This window comes from Coregonus lavaretus (genome assembly GCF_964263955.1).
Source record: "Coregonus lavaretus genome assembly, chromosome: 23".
Classification (NCBI taxonomy): Eukaryota; Metazoa; Chordata; class Actinopteri; order Salmoniformes; family Salmonidae; genus Coregonus; species Coregonus lavaretus.
Window position 1 is genome coordinate 38470632 of NC_140010.1, and position 24874 is coordinate 38495505.

The following is a 24874-nucleotide window of genomic DNA, read 5'->3' on the forward strand; positions in this document are numbered from 1 at the left end:
TTAAAATCTCCTATGATCTTGACAGGTTGGAGCTCATTGTATTGACTTTAGCTGACATACAGTGAGGGGAAAAAAGTATTTGATCCCCTGCTGATTTTGTACGTTTGCCCACTGACAAAGAAATGATCAGTCTATAATTTTAATGGTAGGTTTATTTGAACAGTGAGAGACAGAATAACAACAAAAAAAAACAGAAAAACGCATGTCAAAATTTTTCATTTTAATGAGGGAAATAAGTATTTGACCCCCTCTCAATCAGAAATATTTCTGGCTCCCAGGTGACTTTTATACAGGTAACAAGCTGAGATTAGGAGCACACTCTTAAAGGGAGTGCTCCTAATCTCAGTTTGTTACCTGTATAAAAGACACCTGTCCACAGAAGCAATCAATCAATCAGATTCCAAACTCTCCACCATGGCCAAGACCAAAGACCTCTCCAAGGATGTCAGGGACAAGATTGTAGACCTACACAAGGCTGGAATGGGCTACAAGACCATCGCCAAGCAGCTTGGTGAGAAGGTGACAACAGTTGGTGCGATTATTCGCAAATGGAAGAAACACAAAAGAACTGTCAATCTCCCTCGGCCTAGGGCTCCATGCAAGATCTCACCTCGTGGAGTTGCAATGATCATGAGAACGGTGAGGAATCAGCCCAGAACTACACGGGAGGACCTTGTCAATGATCTCAAGGCAGCTGGGACCATAGTCACCAAGAAAACAATTGGTAACACACTACGCCGTGAAGGACTGAAATCCTGCAGCTCCCACAAGGTCCCCCTGCTCAAGAAAGCACATATACATGCCCGTCTGAAGTTTGCCAATGAACATCTGAATGATTCAGAGGAGAACTGGGTGAAAGTGTTGTGGTCAGATGAGACCAAAATGGAGCTCTTTGGCATCAACTCAACTCGCCGTGTTTGGAGGAGGAGGAATGCTGCCTATGACCCCAAGAACACCATCCCCACCGTCAAACATGGAGGTGGAAACATTATGCTTTGGGGGTGTTTTTCTGCTAAGGGGACAGGACAACTTCACCGCATCAAAGGGACGATGGACGGGGCCATGTACCGTCAAATCGTGGGTGAGTACCTCCTTCCCTCAGCCAGGGCATTGAAAATGGGTCGTGGATGGGTATTCCAGCATGACAATGACCCAAAACACACGGCCAAGGCAACAAAGGAGTGGCTCAAGAAGAGGCACATTAAGGTCCTGGAGTGGCCTAGCCAGTCTCCAGACCTTAATCCCATAGAAAATCTGTGGAGGGAGCTGAAGGTTCGAGTTGCCAAACGTCAGGCTCGAAACCTTAATGACTTGGAGAAGATCTGCAAAGAGGAGTGGGACAAAATCCCTCCTGAGATGTGTGTAAACCTGGTGGCCAACTACAAGAAACGTCTGACCTCTGTGATTGCCAACAAGGGTTTTGCCACCAAGCACTAAGTCATGTTTTGCAGAAGGGTCAAATACTTATTTCCCTCATTAAAATGCAAATCAATTAATAACATTTTTGACATGTGTTTTTCTGGATTTTTTTGTTGTTATTCTGTCTCTCACTGTTTAAATAAACCTACCATTAAAATTATAGACTGCCCACTGACAAAGAAATGATCAAATGTACAAAATCAGCAGGGGATCAAATACTTTTTTCCCTCACTGTATTTACCTTTGTAGTGTTCATTGATAATAGGCACCAAACGGAAGAAATCAAACTGAAAAAAGGGAGGGACTACATAAAACTTGAAATGCTTATCTCTAGGTTTTTTTTGCAAAACATTTTGTTACAGTATGTGTTGCCTTGTAGGTATGCTCCTGAGTGCCTGGTGGACAGTAGGTTTTACCCTGCGTCTGACGTGTGGTCCTTCGGAGTGACCCTCTATGAGCTGATGACCTACTGCGAGACAAGCAGCAGTCCTGACGAGGTAAAGAACTTTCTGTGTTTACCTCACTTCACAATGAAAATAGTTTCATACAAATTCGTTAAACTTTATTGATTTGAGAAAACATTTAACATGTACAGTATCTGATGAGATGTACATAATTATTGTCTTAGTTGATCAAGCTAGCACTTGTCTGTTATGGGATCAAATTATTCTGCAGTTCAATACTCTGACCTTTCTCCCTAAGTGTGCACATCATGGATTTTAAAGAAAATGAGTAGAGTAAGAAATATGGAGGAAACTCCTTCCCCAAGCTTGCACCAATCCAATGTTTTTAAATGCATGGGAAGACGTGCATGAGTGTATAGTTTGAGAGTAAAGACTGGGCTGTAGGTACGGCCAGAATTGGAGCGTAGGACCAGTTTCCCATCTGTTTTGGTTTAGATCATGTGACATGGTTGTTCACAGGTATTTTTGGAGATGCTTCGTCCAACCCAGGGTATGATGACTCTCACCCTATTGGTGAAAGTGCTGATGGCCGGCAGGAGGCTGCCCTGTCCACCTCGCTGCCCAGAAACGGTAAGAGAACTCCGGGACGTGGTGTCATCTGCTCACCAAGGCTGTAGTCTTTCCTTATCTTTCATCTTAAAGCTAAGGCTCCGGGGTGAAGATTCCCCTAGGTACAGATCTAGGATCAGCTTCCCCTCCCCAATCCTAAGCTTAACCATTAGTGGGGAAAATGCTAAACTGACCCAAGATCAGCGTCTAGGGGCAACTTTGCTCCACACCAAAGCTAATAGTACACTTTCTAAATACACATTCAGTAGTGTTATTCTATACTAAAATTATCCTCAATAGGAATGAGTGGGAATAGAACATCCTGCACATCCGATGGTTCCGAGCAGGTGCTGGGGTATCAAAGTCAATGTTTAGGGCGTTCACTCACTGCTGTAGAATGTAGAGGAAATGGGGCAATTCAAGAGGGTGCTATGAAATGAATGTCAAAACGTTGTTTTCTTTGCCCTATGTCATTATAAATTACATAGAATTAATCATTAGATTGTTCTCTACAATATTATAACCTTAATATACTTATACTTGACATTGTTGATTAAATAGGAACGTTAATTTGCTGTAACCGTTGCTAGTTTAGACTGTGCCGCTCTTTGTTGTATCTCTTCCATATTTGGTGTTGTGAGGTGGTACTATTTGGAGGTGTTTCCGCTGGTTGGACCAATCAAAATCAACGTGATACCGTCGTCATTTTCACCTCCAGATCCCTGGCTTTCATTGCCTATAACTGCGATCAATCTACGTTGAGAGGGGCCGTTTCTATGGCGATTTAAAGGGAAAGACTCAGAAATACACAATGAATGGCTTCTGGTTGGGATATGTACGTACGTTCTGGTTGGGATATGTACGTGTCGTCTCCACAGTGACCATACGTACATTTCCCAACCAGAAGCCATGGATTACAGGCAACATCTGCACTGAGCTAAAGACTAGAGCTGCCGCTTTTAAGGAGTGGGACACTAATCCGGACGCTTATAAGAAATCCTGCAATGCCCTCCGACGAACCATCAAACAGGCAAAGCCTCAATACAGGACTAAGATTGAATCCTACTACACCGGCTCTGATGCTCGTCGGATGTGGCAGGACTTGCAAACTATTACGGATTACAAAGGGAAACCCAGCCGCGAGCTGCCCAGTGACGCGACCCTACCAAACGAGCTAAATGCCTTCTATGCTCGCTTCGTGGCAAGCAACACTGAAGCTTGCATGAGAACACCAGCTGTTCCGGACGACTGTGTGATCACGCTCTCCGTAGCAGATGTCAGTAAGACCTTTAAGCAGGTCAATATTCACAAGGCCGCGGGGCCAGATGGATTACCAGGACTCAAATCAAATCAAATCAAATCAAATCAAATTTTATTGGTCACATGCGCCGAATACAACAGGTGCAGACATTACAGTGAAATGCTTACTTACAGCCCTTAACCAACAGTGCATTTATTTTAAACAAAAAAAGTAAGAATAAAACAACAACAAAAAAAGTGTTGAGAAAAAAAAGAGCAGAAGTAAAAATAAAGTGACAGTAGGGAGGCTATATATACAATAGAATAAAGTGACAGTAGGGAGGCTATATATACAGGGGGGTACCGTTGCATAGTCAATGTGCGGGGGCACCGGCTAGTTGAGGTAGTTGAGGTAATATGTACATGTGGGTAGAGTTAAAGTGACTATGCATAAATACTTAACAGAGTAGCAGCAGCGTAAAAAGTATGGGGTGGGGGGGCAGTGCAAATAGTCCGGGTAGCCATGATTAGCTGTTCAGGAGTCTTATGGCTTGGGGGTAGAAGCTGTTGAGAAGTCTTTTGGACCTAGACTTGGCACTCCGGTACCGCTTGCCGTGCGGTAGCAGAGAGAACAGTCTATGACTAGGGTGACTGGAGTCTTTGACAATTTTGAGGGCCTTCCTCTGACACCGCCTGGTATAGAGGTCCTGGATGGCAGGGAGCTTTGCCCCTGTGATGTACTGGGCCGTACGCACTACCCTCTGTAGTGCCTTGCGGTCAGAGGCCAAGCAGTTGCCATACCAGGCGGTGATGCAACCAGTCAGGATGCTCTCGATGGTGCAGCTGTAGAATTTTTTGAGGATCTGAGGACCCATGCCAAATCTTTTTAGTCTCCTGAGGGGGAATAGGCTTTGTCGTGCCCTCTTCACGACTGTCTTGGTGTGTTTGGACCATGATAGTTCGTTGGTGATGTGGACACCAAGGAACTTGAAGCTCTCAACCTGTTCCACTACAGCCCCGTCGATGAGAATGGGGGCGTGCTCAGTCCTCTTTTTTTTTCCTGTAGTCCACAATCATCTCCTTTGTCTTGGTCACGTTGAGGGAGAGGTTGTTGTCCTGGCACCACACGGCCAGATCTCTGACCTCCTCCCTATAGGCTGTCTCATCGTTGTCGGTGATCAGGCCTACCACTGTTGTGTCGTCGGCAAACTTAATGATGGTGTTGGAGTCGTGCCTGGCCATGCAGTCATGGGTGAACAGAGAGTACAGGAGGGGACTGAGCACGCACCCCTGAGGGGCCCCCGTGTTGAGGATCAGTGTGGCAGATGTGTTGTTACCTACCCTTGTGTTGTTACCTCATACTCAGAGAATGCGCTGACCAACTGGCATGTGTCTTCACTGACATTTTCAACCTCTCCCTGACCGAGTCTGTAAAACCTACGTTTCAAGAAGACCACCATAGTCTCTGTGCTCAAGAATGCAAAGGTAACCTGCCTAAATGACTACCACTCTGTAGCACTCACGTCTGTAGCCATGAAGTGGGATGATGGTGTTGACTCACATCAACACCATCATCCCAGAAACCCTAGACCCACTACAATTCGCATACCGCCCCAGCATATCCACAGATGACGCAATCTCCATTGCACTCCACACTGCCCTTTTCCACCTGGACAAAAGGAACACCTACGTGAGAATGCTGTTCGATGACTACAGCTCAGCGTCCAACACCATAGTTCCCTGAAAGCTCATCATTAAGCTAAGGACCCTGGGACTAAACACCTCCCTCTGCAACTGGATCCTGGACTTCCTGACGGGCCGCCCCCAGGTGGTAAGGGTAGGCAACAACCCGTATGCCACGCTGATCCTCAACACAGGGGCCTCTCAGGGGTGCGTGCTTAGTCCCGTCCTGTACTCCCTGTTCACCCACAACTCCAACACCATCATTAAGTTGGCAGACGACACAACGGTGGTAGGCCTGATCACCGACAACGATGAAACAGCCTAGAGGGAGGAGGTCAGAGACCTGGCACAGGACAACATCTCCCTCAACGTGAGCAAGACAAAAGAGCTGATCATGGACTACAGGAAAGGGGGGGGCGAGCACATCCCTATTCTCATCCACGGGGCTGTAGTGGAGTGGGTCGAGAGCTTCAAGTTCCTTGGCGTCCACATTACTAACAAACTATCATGGTCCAAACACAACAACAGTCGTGAAGAGGGCACAACAGAGCCTATTCCCCCTCAGGAGACTGAAAAGATTTGGCATGGGTCCTCAGATCCTCAAAACGTTATACAGCTGCACCATCGAGAGCATCCTGACTCGTTGCATCACCGCTTGGTATGGCAACTGCTCGGCATCCGACCGCAAGGCGCTACAGAGGGTAGTGCATACGGCCCAGTACATCACTGGGGCCAAGCTTCCTGCCATCAAGGATCTCTATACCAGGCGGTGTCAGAGGAAGGCCCTAAAAATTGGCAAAGACTCCAGCCACCCTAGTCATAGACTGTTCTGTCTGCTACCGCACGGCAAGCAGTACCAGAGCACCAAGTCTAGGTCCAAAAGGCTCCTTAACAACTTCTACCCCTAAGCCATTAAACTGCTAAACAGTTAATCAAATGGCTACCCGGACTATTTGCATAGACCCCTTTTTTACGCTACTGCCACTCGCTGTTTATTATGTATGCATAGTCACTTTACCTCTACCTACATGTACATATTACCTCGACTAACCTGTACCCCCACACATTGACATGGTACTGGTAGCCCCTGTATATAGCCTCATTATTGTTATTTTGTGTTACTTTTTTTCTTCCTTTATTTTATTTTATATTTTAGCAAATATTTTCTTACTTAACCAACAATGCAGATTTTTTTTGTTAAGGGCTTGTAAGCATTTCATGGTAAGGTCTACACCCGTTGTATTCGCCGCATGTGACAAATACGATTTGATTTGAAAAAAGGGTGAACACCCTACAATGTTCATTAACAAAAAAAGGACAACTGCATACACTGGGATGAACATGTTTTCCCAAGTGTATCATAACGTTTTGACCCTTAGGTCAATGTTTCAACCTTTTATTATATCTTTAGCTGATTGCCGAAAAAAAAAATGTAATGATTTGTGACCGACCACCTCTATTCGGTTTTTTTTTTTACATTGGATAAAAGTATAGACTACAAAATGGTATATCATACACTGTAGTTGAGGAACAATGGGAAAGTAATTCTGCTTTGAGAGTTGATAAACTTTTGAGAATATGGCCCTTGAATGTTTTGGCACACCTACTGGAGAGCTCTTCTTTGTCTACACCTATTCAGCATAGTTCACACCCAACTGAAGCCTTAGCCCCACCTAACTCTTTAAGGATTCACATGGAGGCCATGTGCTAAACAGAGTAAGGTAGTGTAGTAAACAACCAAAGATTTCAAGACTAAAAGTGGTGTAGTAGCCTTCAATAAGGGAAAAACGGCATGGAAAAATATGCTTTATCTAGTCCTTGGCATATATCCTAATCTGACTTTGGTGCAGGTCATGTTGTTCTTCACATTACCGTCTCTGGTAAGCACACACTATATCAAATAAAATCTATGTTTATTTGTCACATGCACAGGATACAGAAGGGGTGAATGGTACAGTGAAAAGCTTACATGCAAATATTCCATAGTAGCAATATCAAAAATAGAAAGTGTTGAGATAAAAATATTTTATAAATATTTTATCATTATTATAGTGAACAAAAATATAAACTTAACATGCAAAAATTTCAAAGATTTTAGTGAGTTACAGTTCATATAAGGAAATCAGTCAATTGAAATAAATTCATTAGGCCCTAATCTATGGATTTGACATGACTGGGAATACATACAGTGGGGAGAACAAGTATTTGATACTTTTTTTTATTTTTTTTATTTCACCTTTATTTAACCAGGTAAGCCAGTTGAGAACAGGTTCTCATTTACAACTGCGACCTGGCCAAGATAAAGCAAAGTAGTGCAATAAAAACAACACAGAGTTACATATGGGGTAAAAAAAAAAACATACACTGACGATTTTGCAGGTTTTCCTACTTACAAAGCATGTAGAGGTCTGTAATTTTTATCATAGGTACACTTCAACTGTGAGAGACGGAATCTAAAACAAAAATCCAGAAAATCACATTGTATGATTTTTAAGTAATTCATTGGCATTTTATTGCATGACATAAGTATTTGATCACCTACCAACCAGTAAGAATTCCGGCTCTCACAGACCTGTTCGTTTTTCTTTAAGAAGCCCTCCAGTTCTCCACTCATTACCTGTATTAATTGCACCTGTTTGAACTCGTTACCTGTATAAAAGACACCTGTCCACACACTCAATCAAACAGACTCCAACCTCTCCACAATGGCCAAGACCAGAGAGCTGTGTAAGGACTTCAGGGATAAAATTGTAGACCTGCACAAGGCTGGGATGGGCTACAGGACAATAGGCAAGCAGCTTGGTGAGAAGGCAACAACTGTTGGCGCAATTATTAGAAAATGGAAGAAGTTCAAGATGACTGTCAATCACCCTCGGACTTGGGCTCCATGCAAGATCTCACCTCGTGGGGCATCAATGATCATGAGGAAGGTGAGGGATCAGCCCAGAACTACACGGCAGGACCTGGTCAATGACCTGAAGAGAGCTGGGACCACAGTCTCAAAGAAAACCATTAGTAACACACTACGCCGTCATGGATTAAAATCCTGCAGCGCACGCAAGGTCCCCCTGCTCAAGCCAGCGCATGTCCAGGCCCGTCTGAAGTTTGCCAATGACCATCTGGATGATCCAGAGGAGGAATGGGAGAAGGTCATGTGGTCTGATGAGACAACAATTGAGCTTTTTGGTCTAAACTCCACTCGCCGTGTTTGGAGGAAGAAGAAGGATGAGTACAACCCCAAGAACACCATCCCAACCGTGAAGCATGGAGGTGGAAACATCATTCTTTGGGGATGCTTTTCTGCAAAGGGGACAGGACGACTGCACCGAATTGAGGGGAGGATGGATGGGGCCATGTATCGCGAGATCTTGGCCAACAACCTCCTTCCCTCAGTAAGAGCATTGCAGATGGGTCGTGGCTGGGTCTTCCAGCATGACAACGACCTGAAACACACAGCCAGGGCAACTAAGGAGTGGCTCCGTAAGAAGCATCTCAAGGTCCTGGAGTGGCCTAGCCAGTCTCCAGACCTGAACCCAATAGAAAATCTTTGGAGGGAGCTAAAAGTCCGTATTGCCCAGCGACAGCCCCGAAACCTGAAGGATCTGGAGAAGGTCTGTATGGAGGAGTGGGCCAAAATCCCTGCTGCAGTGTGTGCAAACCTGGTCAAGACCTACAGGAAACGTATGATCACTGTAATTGCAAACAAAGGTTTCTGTACCAAATATTAAGTTCTGCTTTTCTGATGTATCAAATACTTATGTCATGCAATAAAATGCAAATTATTTACTTAAAAATCATGCAATGTGATTTTCTGGATTTTTGTTTTAGATTCCGTCTCTCACAGTTGAAGTGTACCTATGATAAAAATTACAGACCTCTACATGCTTTGTAAGTAGGAAAACCTGCAAAATCGGCAGTGTATCAAATACTTGTTCTCCCCACTGTATATGCATGTTGGTCACAGATACCTTTAAAAAAAATGTAGGGGCGTGGATCAGAAAACCAGTCAGTATCTGGTGTGAACACCATTTGCCTCATACAGCCCAACATCTCCTTCACATAGAGTTGATCAGGCTGTTGATTGTGGCCTGTGGAATGTTGTCCCACTCCTCTTCAATGGCTGGATATTGGCAGGAACTGGAACACACTGTCGTACATGTCGATCCAGAGCATCCCAAACATGCTCAATGGGTGACATGTCTGGTGAGTATGCAGGCCATGGAAGAACTGGCACATTTTCATCTTCCAGGAATTGTTTACAGATCCTTGCGACATGGGGCTGTGCATTATCATGCTGAAACATGAGGTGATGGCAGCGAATGAATGGCATGACAATGGGCCTCAGGATCTCGTCACGGTATCTCTGTGCATTCAAATTGCCATCGATAAAATGCAATTGTGTTCGTTGTCTGTAGCTTATGCCTACCCATACCATAACCCCACCATGGGGCACTCTGTTCACAACGTTGACATCAGCAAACGCTCGGCCACACAACGCCATACACGTGGTCTGCGGTTGTAAGGTCGGTTGGACATATTGCCAAATTCTCTAAAATGACGTTGGAGGCGGCTTATGGTCGAGAAATGAACATTCAATTCTCTGGCAACAACTGTGGTTGACATTCCTGCAGTCAGTTTGCCAATTTCACGCTCCCTCTAAACTTGAGACGTCAGTGGCATTGTGTTGTGTGACAAAGTGGCCTTTTATTGTCCACAGCACAAGGTGCACCTGTGTAATGATCATGCTGTTTAATCAGCTTCTTGATATGCCACACCTGTCACGTGTATGGATTATCTTGGCAAAGGAGAAATGCTCACTAACAAGGATGTAAACAAATTTGTGCTAAAAAATTTAGAGAAATAACCTTTTTGTGCGTATGGAACATTTTTGGGATCTTTTATTTCAGTTTATAAAACATGGGACCAACACTTTCCATGTTGCGTTGTGAAAGAAATGCTATAACCACCCCCCCAGCCACATCTAGCTAAGTGGATGGGTCACTATTGTCTAGACATGTACACATGTTCATGAAATAGAATAGATGGCCGTAATCACACCCAGCCACACCTGGTTAACTTGATGGGTCATGTAATCATCTGGCGAAGTGGAGTCTTTTGTTTAGACATGTAGCTAACTAGCTAAACAATTAACCATAATCCCAACCCATACAATACTAGCAATACAAATGGATTGTCATAGCTAGCCACCATGCATGAAATGCTGTAGTATGAATCTGCAGGTAGTTAAAGCTAACCAACTAGGTTCAATGTTAGCTAGCTAGCTAACATTAAGCGATAACTAGCAATGCAATTGCATTTCTGAGATATGAATAAGATTACTACACAGATCATACGTTCGCTAGCTAACTGTACTCTTTAACTTGCAATGAAAATGACTTCTGCCAAAATTAGAAACGTATAATATCTGAAAATGTAGCTAGACTCTTATCCATATACATGGAGGAACGCTTCACGGCAGACCGGAACCCCTTTAACTAAGTAAGACGTCCTGTGTCTTTTTTGTTTTGTTTGTATAGCTTGTTTGGCCCATTGTGTCAAGTCACTCCGGTTCACACTGACCGTGTGCATAAAGTAGTCCATCACAACTTTTTCCCACTGATCTTTGTCGATAGCGCCTGCTAAATTCAGGGCAGCAATGTTGTTGAGAGCAGTAGCAACACTTTTGCAGTTCTCCATGACTAACGTTATATTATTTCAAAAAATGGGTCACATTTTCTCTGATCTTTGCTCTCTCTCCCTTCACTCTCTATCTCTCTCCATTTCTTCTTTTATGTTTGTAATGCTGTCTGTCTCCATGCGTGTGTGTGTGTGTGCAGGTATACTCTCTGATGAGGAGGTGTTGGGAGAATGCCCCGGAGAACAGGATCCAGTTCAAAGGCCTGATCACAGAGCTGGAGACGCTGCTGGACGAGAGGCACAGAGATAGATTGGCTGTCTGAACTGATAGAGCTCACACATGGATGGATATATAATAATTCATATTACAATAATATAATATACACTGAGTATACCAAACATTAGGAACACCTTCCTAATATTGAGTTTTGCCCTTAGAACAGCCTCAATTCGTTGGGGCATGGACCCTACAAGGTGTCGAAAGCGTTCCACAGGGATGCTGGCCCATGTTGACTCCAATGCTTCCCACAGTTGTCAAGTTGTCTGGAAGTCCTTTGGGTGGCGGATCATTCTTGATACACACGGGAAACTGTTGAGCGTGAAAAACCCAGCAGCGTTGCAGTTCTTGACACAAACCGGTGCGCCTGGCACCTACTACCATACACCGTTCAAAGGCACTTACAGTGAGGGGAAAAAAGTATTTGATCCCCTGCTGATTTTGTATGTTTGTCCACTGACAAAGAATCCACTGAGAGACAGAATAACAACAAAAAAATCCAGAAAAATGCATGTCAAAAATGTTATAAATTGATTTGCATTTTAATGAGGGAAATAAGTATTTGACCCCCTCTCAATCAGAAAGATTTCTGGCTCCCATGTGTCTTTTATACAGGTAACGAGCTGAGATTAGGAGCACACTTTTAAAGGGAGTGCTCCTAATCTCAGTTTGTTACCTGTATAAAAGACACTTGTCCACAGAAGCAATCAATCAATCAGATTCCAAACTCTCCACAATGGCCAAAACCAAAGAGCTCTACAAGGATGTCAGGGACAAGATTGTAGACCTACACAAGGCTGGAATGGGCTACAAGACCATCGCCAAGCAGCTTGGTGAGAAGGTGACAACAGTTGGTGCGATTATTCGCAAATGGAAGAAACACAAAATAACTGTCAATGATCTCAAGGCAGCTGGGACCATAGTCACCAAGAAAACAATTGGTAACACACTACGCCGTGAAGGACTGAAATCCTGCAGCGCCCGCAAGGTCCCCCTGCTCAAGAAAGCACATATACATGCCCGTCTGAAGTTTGCCAATGAACATCTGAATGATTCAGAGGAGAACTGGGTGAAAGTTTTGTGGTCAGATGAGACCAAATTGGAGCTCTTTGGCATCAACTCAACTCGCCGTGTTTGGAGGAGGAGGAATGCTGCCTATGACCCCAAGAACACCATCCCCACCGTCAAACATGGAGGTGGAAACATTATGCTTTGGGGGTGTTTTTCTGCTAAGGGGACAGGACAACTTCACTGCATCAAAGGGACGATGGACGGGGCCATGTATCGTCAAATCTTGGGTGAGAACCTCCTTCCCTCAGCCAGGGCATTTAAAATGGGTCGTGGATGGGTATTACAGCATGACGATGACCCAAAACACACGGACAAGGCAACAAAGGAGTGGCTCAAGAAGAAGCACATTAAGGTGGAGTGGCCTAGCCAGTCTCCAGACCTTAATCCCATAGAAAATCTGTGGAGGGAGCTGAAGGTTCGAGTTGCCAAACATCAGCCTCGAAACCTTATTGACTTGGAGAAGATCTGCAAAGAGGAGTGGGACAAAATCCCTCCTGAGATGTGTGCAAATCTGGTGGCCAACTACAAGAAACGTCTGACCTCTGATTGCCAACAAGGGTTTTGCCACCAAGTACTAAGTCATGTTTTGCAGAGGGGTCAAATACTTATTTCCCTCATTAAAATGCAAATACATTTATTTATTTTTCTGGATTTTTTTTTTGTTATTCTGTCTCTCACTGTTCAAATAAACCTACCATTAAAATTATAGACTGATCATTTCTTTGTCAGTGGGCAAACGTACAAAATCAGCAGGGGATCAAATACTTTTTTCCCTCACTGTACATTTTTTGTCTTGCACATTCACCCTCTGAATGGCACACATACTCAATCCATGTCTCAAGGCTTAACCTGTCTCCTCCCCTTCATCTACACTGATTGAAGTGGATTTAACAAGTGACATCAATAAGGGATCATAGCTTTCACCTGGTCAGTCTATGTCATGGAAAGAGCAAGTGTTCTTAATGTTTTGTATACTCAGTGTATATGCCATTTAGCAGACGCTTTTATCCAAATGGATGGATAGACTGGCAGACTGACAGGCAGGCAGACAGATGAGCAGATGGATGGAGTGATGTCAGCCAGCAAAAACAGACAGACGGACAGACAAATGTCAGTTAACAGAAATAGACAGACGTATGTTTGCACAGACAGACTGACAGACAGACTGACATCGACTACTACGTAAACTATAGAAATAGACGTAAACTAGCACAGACAGACAGACAGACAGATGTCAACCATCACAGACAGACAAAGACATACAGAAAGCACAGAAGGACAAAAGCTCACTTTTGTCGACAGAGATAACAAGCAATATCTTTTTTTTACAATACAGAAACAAATCACCCGGATGTGGGCTTGATTGATATACTTTTCCACATACTGTACATATACAGTAACTCAAACGTATTCTGACCTTCAAATGCATGTTGCTGTCATATTCTATATTTTCTATAGTACAGTATTTGTTTCTATTGATGCACATTGTAAGTAATAGTACCCTTTTGGATAACTGAGTTAGTTCATTGTGTAAGAATGAAAGACATTGAGGCGGTAACGCGCGTTAGCCGACAGATAGCTTTTCATAACTTTTGTTTAGGCGGTGTTAGAGGTATAACCAATTATGTTTACAAACCCTGGATTGCTGATGATATGTATTTGCCAATGAGAGGCTTTGAAGCCACCGGTCAGCTATATTGGCACTCCCCAGAAGGAGCAGTCCTTCATAGGAATGAATGGAATCCTACAGTATTTCAATTAAATGTTTCAAGGACAAAATTACATGTATTGAAGTACTTTTGTTGTTGTAGTGGGGACATTAACATTAGCAAATTTTTTATATATATACTTTAAGGAAAATGTTTTCATAAAGTTTTACATTTGTTATGTTTAGCTCACATAATATATTTTAAAAGTATGCATTAAGTTGTCTGTAATAGAATAAACGTGGCAAAAACAAATGCAGACATTAAGGCATTATATTGCTTCCAAACATGTTTTTACAATGGTGTGGGAGCGCCCCCTGCCAGTCATCTAGTGTATATATACATTATTGGGTGTGAAGTTTACTACAAGCTCAATGCAGACGCAGTGTCGTGTTTTTCATCACCGAAGGGGTGGCCTTGTAAAACGCTCCATCATTTGACATACTTTTTACTACCTGAAAATTGAGACACACTGTATCATTCCTTCCACAGCCGTGGTGGTGGTGTTGTCGCTTGGTTCCTTGATCTAATCTGTAGGCTATAGAGGCTATTCATCAAAGTAGCCCATTTTGCATTGATGTCAAAATATAATCTCAGTGACTGTTCAAACAGTAAACCAAACAACAAGAATCCACCCAAAAAGGCATTTAATTTAGAAGTAATAACTAGTGATTACAGACTATTTTGAAATGGTAGAATCTACTGTAGTCAACTAGCTAACCATGTGCTTTTTTCTCCATTACCAAAACATGATGTTCTATTTTTAGCTGATATGGGAATGAATACACAAGCAGCATATTAATCTGGGATCATGTTTTAGGTTACACCAGTAAGTATACACATATTTGCCAGGGCATATTTTTTCATTATAAAACGGATTATTTCACTTGGAGATGTGGGAAGCTAAAAAGACAAGCTAGCTTGAAATGTTTTTAGCCAGCTAGCCATGCTGCCAGCTAGCTACTACTAGCAAGGGAAGGCGATTCTTCCTTGCCTTCACAAAATGAAAATACAAAAATATTAACTTTACTATCGCCTCCTTGTGAATGGGAGTGGGACCGTCGATGATTTCATGTTAACAAAGGTGTACGTAGATCAACGGAGTGAAGCTTGTAGTAACATTTACTGCGTTAGACCTGTCAAATCTGTGAGCCTAATTGAGGTGTAGATTACATCACACATTGCATGGGATTTCTACTCATGACTAGGTGCATCCAATGGCGATAGGTAACGCAGGAGGCACTTGTGGATTTGACAGCTCTAACGTAGTTATACCTCCGACACCTTCTAAACAAAAGCAATGAAAAGAAATGCATTTTGTCGGCTAACGCGGGTTACCGTTGATTAGATAGAATCCTGGCATGAATCTTTAAGGCATTCACTTTAAATATTATTTAATAATATACTAAGGATTCTAAACTGCGAGAATATCTCCTACAATTTTGGGCCGATTGTCTTCATTTTGGCCTCAAAAGAAGCGCGTCATCCTCCAAATTGGGATTATCCACTTTATATTCCACTGTGTTTTGTATTCATTTTCCAGGTTTATATGTTTGGAATGGCACGGTTACTATTGCATCATCCTGCCAATACTCTGAATCGATATTCACGTCATACAAAGGAATTCCCCTCGACCACGACCAACAAATTGGGGAAAACAAACATTCTTTCCCATTGACCCCCATTGTAAAAGAGCCAACTTCGTTGTTTATTTTTTGTTATACAGAAAAGGATGAAAAGCTACTGTGTTGTTCAATGTAACCAGGTAGGGCTGGCGTTATGCCCGACCAAATAAAATATTGAAATATTGATAATTTATTTGACCGAGACGCACGCCGACAGAAAGACGCATCAATCTCAGATAAAGCATCCGAGCAAGCGAAACAGCGCCCATCTGTCTCAATACTGTATGTGTAGAACATGTATATGATGCTGTCTGGACCAAAGTAATATGGCATGTCATACAATTTCTGTCCAGACAGCATCAGATCCATGGGCTACATGTAGTAAGGCAGGGTGGCGCTGTTTCGCTTACTCGGATGCTTTCTCCGGTGAGAGTTTCACTCGCGAGAAGGCTCACTCTTACCTAAATCTGTCCAGAATAAGCCCAATGCATTTTTATTGGCATAATATGCAGACCTAATTTGTCGCCTGCCTTCCCACCTTTGGGACAACGACTCGCATTTATTAGGGCGGAAACATGAGCATCTCGTCATTATATATACAGATCTCTGGTTTAAATCTCTTGCGAATTGGAAATGAAAGTTGGCGGGTGCACAGTGCACTGTTAGGATGCTGGCTTCCCCTAAAGTAAATTGATGTTTTGCCCAAATTATATAATTACTCATGTCTAAATAAAAACATTAAAAATACTTCACCAGAGAGCATGACTTAGCCACAGAGGATCATTAGCTTCTTTTAAAAAATGGCTGTGGATGGTTTCAAATCACAAGTGTGTAGGCCAATGCCTATTTGGGAAGCCCGCAATTTGGGCAGCGCATGTTGCAATGTGTCTAGCTGATTGAGTTGCGGCTGTCAGTGAAAAGCATCTAAAATATGTGTGAAGATAATGTGTCTTTAGTATAATTTAAAATGTTGCAACAAGAAGAAGGGGAGGGGTGTGTGGCGAAGATATGGCTTGTCTCTCTCCAGAATGCATGCACTCAGCTCTCCAGAATGCACTCAGCTCTCTCCCGCCAATTCTTGCGCATTCATTGTTTCATTCTATGAATTGTTTGCCCTTTTGATTGTTTATTTTTTATCAATTCCCCATTACATGTGTCAATCATGTATTTACTTGTTCAGTAATTAATGTGTGAAATTCAAACATTGCAGATTGTAAAATGAATTTTCAATGCAACAGCATACTTATCAGTAACCGATATATTTTTGGGGAATACAGTATACAACTGTCCTGTAGGCCAATAGCCTACCTTAGCCGTCCTCGCGCTCTCTTGCAGCTTGGATAGATAGTTTGTGCTGTAAAACCTGTCTATTAATGCAAAATAATAGATCAGTCCACAGTCAAAACAATAGCTTACGAGGGATTGTTTCATTATGCAGACAGTGCAGTCTAGCCTACTAGCCTATCTATACAGTGGGGGAAAAAAAGTATTTAGTCAAATCAAACCAAATCAAATCAAATTTTATTGGTCACATGCGCCGAATACAACAGGTGCAGACATTACAGTGAAATGCTTACTTACAGCCCTTAACCAACAGTGCATTTATTTTAAACAAACAAAGTAAGAATAAAACAACAACAAAAAAAGTGTTGAGAAAAAAAGAGCAGAAGTAAAATAAAGTGACAGTAGGGAGGCTATATATACAGTAAAATAAAGTGCAGTAGGGAGGCTATATATACAGGGGGGTACCGTTGCAGAGTCAATGTGCGGGGGCACCGGCTAGTTGAGGTAGTTGAGGTAATATGTACATGTGGGTAGAGTTAAAGTGACTATGCATAAATACTTAACAGAGTAGCAGCAGCGTAAAAAGGATGGGGTGGGGGGGGCAGTGCAAATAGTCCGGGTAGCCATGATTAGCTGTTCAGGAGTCTTATGGCTTGGGGGTAGAAGCTGTTGAGAAGTCTTTTGGACCTAGACTTGGCACTCCGGTACCGCTTGCCGTGCGGTAACAGAGAGAACAGTCTATGACTAGGGTGGCTGGAGTCTTTGACAATTTTGAGGGCCTTCCTCTGACACCGCCTGGTATAGAGGTCCTGAATGGCAGGGAGCTTTGCCCCAGTGATGTACTGGGCCGTACGCACTACCCTCTGTAGTGCCTTGCGGTCAGAGGCCAAGCAGGCAGCCACCAATTGTGCAAGTTCTCCCACTTAAAAAGATGAGAGAGGCCTGTAATTTTCATCATATGTACACGTCAACTATGACAGACAAAATGAGGGGAAAAAATCCAGCAAATCACATTGTAGGATTTTTAATGAATTTATTTGCAAATTATGGTGGAAAATAAGTATTTGGTCAATAACAAACGTTTCTCAATACTTTGTTATATACCCTTTGTTGGCAATGACACAGGTCAAATGTTTTCTGTTAGTCTTCACAAGTATTTCACACACTGTTGCTGGTATTTTGGCCCATTCCTCCATGCAGATCTCCTCTAGAGCAGTGATGTTTTGGGGCTGTCGCTGGGCAACACGGACTTTCAACTCCCTCCAAAGATTTTCTATGGGGTTGAGATCTGGAGACTGGCTAGGCCACTCCAGGACCTTGAAATGCTTCTTACGAAGCCACTCCTTCGTTGCCCGGGCGGTGTGTTTGGGATCATTGTCATGCTGAAAGACCCAGCCACGTTTCATCTTCAATGTCCTTGCTGATGGAAGGAGGTTTTCACTCAAAATCTCACGATACATGGCCCCATTCATTCTTTCCTTTACACGGATCAGTCATCCTGGTCCCTTTGCAGAAAAACAGCCCCAAAGCATGATGTTTCCACCCCCATGCTTCACAGTAGGTATGGTGTTCTTTGGATGCAACTCAGCATTCTTTGTCCTCCAAACACGACGAGTTGAGTTTTTACCAAAAAGTTATATTTTGGTTTCATCTGACCATATGACATTCTCCCAATCCTCTTCTGGATCATCCAAATGCACTCTAGCAAACTTCAGACGGGCCTGGACATGTACTGGCTTAAGCAGGGGGACACGTCTGGCACTGCAGGATTTGAGTCCCTGGCGGCGTAGTGTGTTACTGATGGTAGGCTTTGTTACTTTGGTCCCAGCTCTCTGCAGGTCATTCACTAGGTCCCCCCGTGTGGTTCTGGGATTTTTGCCCACCGTTCTTGTGATCATTTTGACCCCACGGGGTGAGATCTTGCGTGGAGCCCCAGATCGAGGGAGATTATCAGTGGTCTTGTATGTCTTCCATTTCCTAATAATTGCTCCCACAGTTGATTTCTTCAAACCAAGCTGCTTACCTATTGCAGATTCAGTCTTCCCAGCCTGGTGCAGGTCTACAATTTTGTTTCTGGTGTCCTTTGACAGCTCTTTGGTCTTGGCCATAGTGGAGTTTGGAGTGTGACTGTTAGAGGTTGTTGACAGGTGTCTTTTATACTGATAACAAGTTCAAACAGGTGCCATTAATACAGGTAACGAGTGGAGGACAGAGGAGCCTCTTAAAGAAGAAGTTACAGGTCTGTGAGAGCCAGAAATCTTGCTTGTTTGTAGGTGAACAAATACTTATTTTCCACCACAATTTGCAAATAAATTCATTAAAAATCCTACAATGTGATTTTCTGGATTTTTTTTTCTCAATTTGTTTGTCATAGTTGCCGTGTACCTATGATGAATATTACAGGCCTCTCTCATCTTTTTAAGTGGGAGAACTTGCACAATTGGTGGTTGACTAAATACTTTTTTCCCCCACTGTAGCTATGTACAGTATTTAGCTGGTAGCCTATTTATATTACACATTGGAACTCGGACTCCACGCTGTCGGGGCTATCCTTCTCATCACTCATACACTCTAAAAATAAAAGGTTCCTGGAGTATCCTTTAGGGGTTCTTCAAATTGAAACTGTGGGGGAACCCCTATAAGTTCTGTTGTAGAAATTCTACACATAAAGTACCGGTCTGAAGTGAGCTCCGTCGGGGCAGTCCCGATAGATCTCTTATATACTGCTTACAGACACGTTACAGAGGGTTGGTTTCTGAATGTGTCTGGCACGTCTCATATCTTAATTTAAAGAACATATTCTGGGCGTTCTGCCCCCCCCCCCCCCCCCCCCCCCCCATATATTTACCAAGCACAGGCAGGAACCAATGATTATTTATGACACGAAAGACAAGATTAATATTTTCAAGGCTGTCTCATCACATTATACGATTTTCCATCACAGTTCTTCGAAGAACCCGTTTTACTGGATCGTCAAATAACCTTTTGAGGAACCTTTTATAATAATATGCATAACAATAACAACAATAACACAATACATTAGTTGTCAGTGTTTATTATGATTTTAGTGGTAAAGCAGAATTTTAAAAAATCAAAATATGAGGTAAACTCCCAGCAGAGCCCCAAGTCCATTGGGTATATCCTCTGGCGTGTTGATGTTAATGTGTTGATGTCTCCATATTCAGAATGATTTTGCAGTGCATGGTGATCGAACAGGTTTCCAGAGGTGTAGGGAGGGTGAAGTCTGTGAATAAAAAAAATTGTAATTATACAGATGATTAACAAAACATGCACACAACAGTATTCCTACCTTGGTCTTTGTGGTAAATGTGATTGAAAAAAACTGTTTTGATAATGGTTTTCATACACATACAGTGAGGGAAAAAAGTATTTGATCTCCTGCTGATTTTGTACATTTGCCCACTGACAAAGAAATGATCAGTCTATAATTTTAATGGTAGGTTTATTTGAACAGTGAGAGACAGAATAAAAAATAAAAAATCCAGAAAAACGCATGTCAAAAATGTTATAAATTGATTTGCATTTGAATTAAGGAAATAATTATTTGATCCCCTCTCAATCAGAAAGATTTCTGGCTCCCAGGTGTATTTTATGCAGGTAACGAGCTGAGATTAGGAGCACACTCTTAAAGGGAGTGCTCCTAATCTCAGTTTGTTAACTGTATAAAAGACACCTGTCCACAGAAGCAATCAATCAATCAGATTCCAAACTCTCCACCAAAGAGCTCTCCAAGGATGTCAGGGACAAGATTGTAGACCTACACAAGGCTGGAATGGGCTACAAGACCATCGCCAAGCAGCTTGGTGAGAAGGTGACAATGATTATTCGCAAATGGAAGAAACACAAAATAACTGTCAATCTCCCTCGGCCTGGGGCTCCATGCAAGATCTCACCTCGTGGAGTTGCATTGATCATGAGAACGGTGAGGAATCAGCCCAGAACTACACGGGAGGATCTTGTCAATGATCTCAAGGCAGTTGGGACCATAGTCACCAAGAAATCAATTGGTAACACACTACGCCGTGAAGGACTGAAATCCTGCAGCGCCCGCAAGGTCCCCCTGCTCAAGAAAGCACGTATACATGCCTGTCTGAAGTTTGCCAATGAACATCTGAATGATTCAGAGGAGAACTGGGTGAAAGTGTTGTGGTCAGATGAGACCAAAATGGAGCTCTTTGGCGTCAACTAAACTCGCCGTGTTTGGAGGAGGAGGAATGCTGCCTATGACCCCAAGAACACCCCATCCCCACCGTCAAACATGGAGGTGGAAACATTATGCTTTGGGGTGTTTTTCTGCTAAGGGGACAGGACAACTTCACCACATCAAAGGGACGTTGGACGGGGCCATGTACCGTCAAATCTTGGGTGAGAACCTCCTTCCCTCAGCCAGGGCATTGAAAATGGGTAGTGGATGGGTATTCCAGCATGACAATGACCCGAAACACACGGCCAAGGCAACAAAGGAAGAAGCACATTAAGGTCCTGGAGTTGCCTAGACCATGGAAAATCTGTGGAGGGAGCTGAAGGTTCGAGTTGCCAAACGTCAGCCTCAAAATCTTAATGACTTGGAGAAGATCTGCAAAGAGGAGTGGAACAAAATCCCTCCTGAGATGTGTGCAAACCTGTTGGCCAACTACAAGAAACGTCTGACCTCTGTGATTGCCAACAAGGGTTTTGCCACCAAGTACTAAGTCATGTTTTGCAAAGGGGTCAAATACTTATTTCTCTCATTAAAATGCAAATCAATTTATAACATTTTTGACATGCGTTTTTCTGGATTTTGTTGTTGTTATTCTGTCTCTCTCTGTTCAAATAAACCTACCATTAAAATTAAAGACTGATAATGTCTTTGTCAGTGGGCAAACGTACAAAATCAGCAGGGGATCAAATACTTTTTTCCCTCACTGTACCTTGTCCATAATGTAGAGACCTATGGGATTTTAATTGAAGAGGTAAGGGAGGAGGATGGTACATGTGATCTGCATAACATACCAATACCAATTGACATACCTTTGTATGCCTCCTCGTCTGTATACCTGCAGACACAGACACAAAAGTGAGCAGTTAAGTCAACTGCACCCAATACAGCTAGCCTTCAACATATTCTTACCTCTTTGTTGATTGATATCCATAGAATTTTGTCCATTTTCTGTTTTAGAAAGATTTGCACAAATATGAAAAGACAGATGGTATCATCATTAAACAATATCAATTTAGATCATACAAGGGACAAACCTTACCTTAAATTGAGGAGATCTTTACATTTTTCAGTTAAGTGCCTGCACCTGCTGTCCTTTCAGATCCAAATCCAAATGTTTCAGTTGAGCAGTTAGGTTCCTGCAAGAGCCCCCACCAACTAAGGAGGTTCCTCGATGAACCCCACCTCCTATGGGGTTCTTGGAAGAACCTTTTGTGGGCACTTTTCAGTGCCAAGAACCCTATGGTCTTCGAAGAACTTTGAGGATCTTAGAAGAATCCTTGGTGAACCCCTATTTTTTTGTGTAGGCTTACCAGTGTTCTAAGAATGGGGGTTGCTCTCATGGGCACCGCTGGGTCTCTGGCAGTCATCAGCTTGGTTTTCTGGGAGAGGCGGAGGAGGGCCGGCACTCACTAGAGGAACTGTCACTATTGATTGATTGATATTATTTATTTAAGTGTCATACACTTACCGGTGCCCAGCCCACATGGGCTTACAAGACACTCCAGAACAAAATAACATTTTACAAATGATACGAATACAATAATCATGGCCAGTACAGCTACCATCTAGCCACACTACACAAACAGTACATTTCTCCTTCTCCTCCAGGCATTGTGAACAAATTGAGCAATCTCAAATGCCCTGTCTGAAACAAAATTCAAGCCTCTGCTCGTTCCGAAACCAGAATACTTCATAGTTATCACAATATTTTTTTACAAAAAAGAACATGTCTCAGATCGTCATACAGAGGGCAATAAAACACTAAATGGATTTCGTTTTAGATTTCTCCAAGATCACACAGTAGGCAAATTCTCTCCTCTTCAGGCACGCTGGTAAATGTACCCGTCTCTATAGCGCCGGATCTGAGTTGTGCACATTTGTTTCCACACAACTTCATCTAGAATTGTTGAATGAGTTTCCTGGAAACAATAGATATGATATTCCTTCTCTCTAAGCCAAGACAATTATAACTGGCTATACTTATTTCACCACTTACCATAATGAGATACAAGTTTCAAATCTATTTATCATAATATATGTTTGTAAATTTACCAATAAAAAGTACCATTCCTTCTAAGGAAGGAAGAGAGGAAGGAGGAGGTTGTCGGGTGAGGTCGTCGGGTAAGCTTGGCTTTATACATAGTTTGGGCTTTGTCGAGTAAGGCTTAAACTATGTATTTAGATTGTAGTTAGGTATTGTAGGTAGTTATCGTGGGTTGTTGTATGTAATTATTGTAGGTTAGTATTGTATTCGGCTGAGCCCGGTGAAGCACGAAGCTAGCTGGCTAACCCACTACCTAGCGGGTAGCTACTGGCAACTATTAGCAACGGTATAGTTGTTTCACGCCTGAGAGTGCCTGTAATTACGCCAGCTGGCTGCCTACAATAATTACATACAATAATTGCCTACCATTCAGCTGTTTTCTAACCTCATTGTCTGAACCGTTAACGTTAGGTAGTAAGTGGCTACTGTGCTTGAAATTTAGCTAGCTTGTTGCTACCTGGATAGCAACTAGTAAACAATAGCTGGAACGACCTAGCGAACAGACGCGAACTGGCTGAGTCAATTCAGTGGCTAGCTTTGCACTTGGCTAGCTAACAGTAGCTGCTAGGGGTAAGTCATAACCTACATTTGTGTTTTATTTTTACATATTGGTAGCTAGAGTCGTTCAAGGAATTCGGGACATGGGTGACTAGTTAACGTTAGTTTGGCTCTCTCTGTGTGTTCGTGCCGTGAAAGGAGGGGTTTCTTCTTTGTCTGAAAGCAATGGCTAGCTAGTATGCTAACTATTCTAGCTAACTAACTGGCTGAATAAGTTGACGACGGACTCGCTCAAGCTGTCGGGACTAACCCACAACGTTAGACACGGACACAAACGATCTGCTTGGCGTGTTGACACACTGGTGGTTTGTTGTGGCCGAGTATTGGTGCTAAACCGTGTTGTTGGAGTCCGGCATGCTAGCTGGCTGTGGCGTCTTATGACTAGGTGCCCTGGACGATTTTCACGGAAGAATACTGTACCTAGTTAGCTAGCTGAATAAACTAAGTTAGTCTATTCCTAGAAAACATTGAACCACTGTAGTTTACAACAATTATAGTTTCTGAGGTGGAAGTTGGGAGAGTTATATTTGGGTGTTGTGGTGAGGGAGGCCCCGCTCTCTCCTTCCCCAGATGTTTAGTTCATTTCATTCCGATCTCCTTTGCATTATTGTAGCCATTTTCTGCAGCCTGTCAACTATACCTCTGTCTATCCCTGTTCTCTCCTCTCCGCACAGGCTATACAAACGCCTCACACCGCGTGGCTGCTGCCTCTCTAACCTGGTGGTCCCTGCACGCACCACCCACGTGGAGTTTCAGGTCTCAGGCAGCCTCTGGAACTGCCGTTCTGCTGCCAACAAGGCAGAGTTCATCTCAGCCTATGCTACCCTCCAGTCCCTCGACTTCTTGGCGCAGACGGAAACATGGATTACCACTGAAAACACTGCTACTCCTACTGCTCTCTCCTCGTCTGACCATGTGTTCTCGCATACCCCGAGAGCATCTGGTCAGCGGGGTGGTGGCACAGGAATCCTCATCTCTCCCAAATGGACATACCTCTATTTTTCCCCTGACCCATCTGTCTATCTCCTCATTTGAATTCCATGCTGTCACAGTCACTAGCCCATTTAAGCTTAATATCCTTGTCATCTATCGCCCT

The 24874-nt window shown here is 43.0% G+C and overlaps 1 protein-coding gene across 3 annotated transcripts in view; it reads left to right on the forward strand.

Annotated features, from left to right (window-relative positions):
* LOC311099007 (tyrosine-protein kinase JAK1-like) overlaps positions 1–11753 on the forward strand; it is a 30730-nt gene extending 18977 nt beyond the window's left edge. For all 3 annotated transcript variants that reach the window (XM_084139604.1, XM_084139606.1, XM_084139605.1), the window contains exons 23-25: positions 1799–1916; positions 2343–2453; positions 11192–11753. In XM_084139604.1, coding sequence (XP_083995730.1) covers positions 1799–1916; positions 2343–2453; positions 11192–11314 — 352 coding nt within the window. In that variant the 3' untranslated portion in view covers positions 11315–11753. The remainder of the gene's footprint in view (positions 1–1798; positions 1917–2342; positions 2454–11191) is intronic.
* The last annotated feature ends 13121 nt before the right edge of the window (positions 11754–24874 follow it).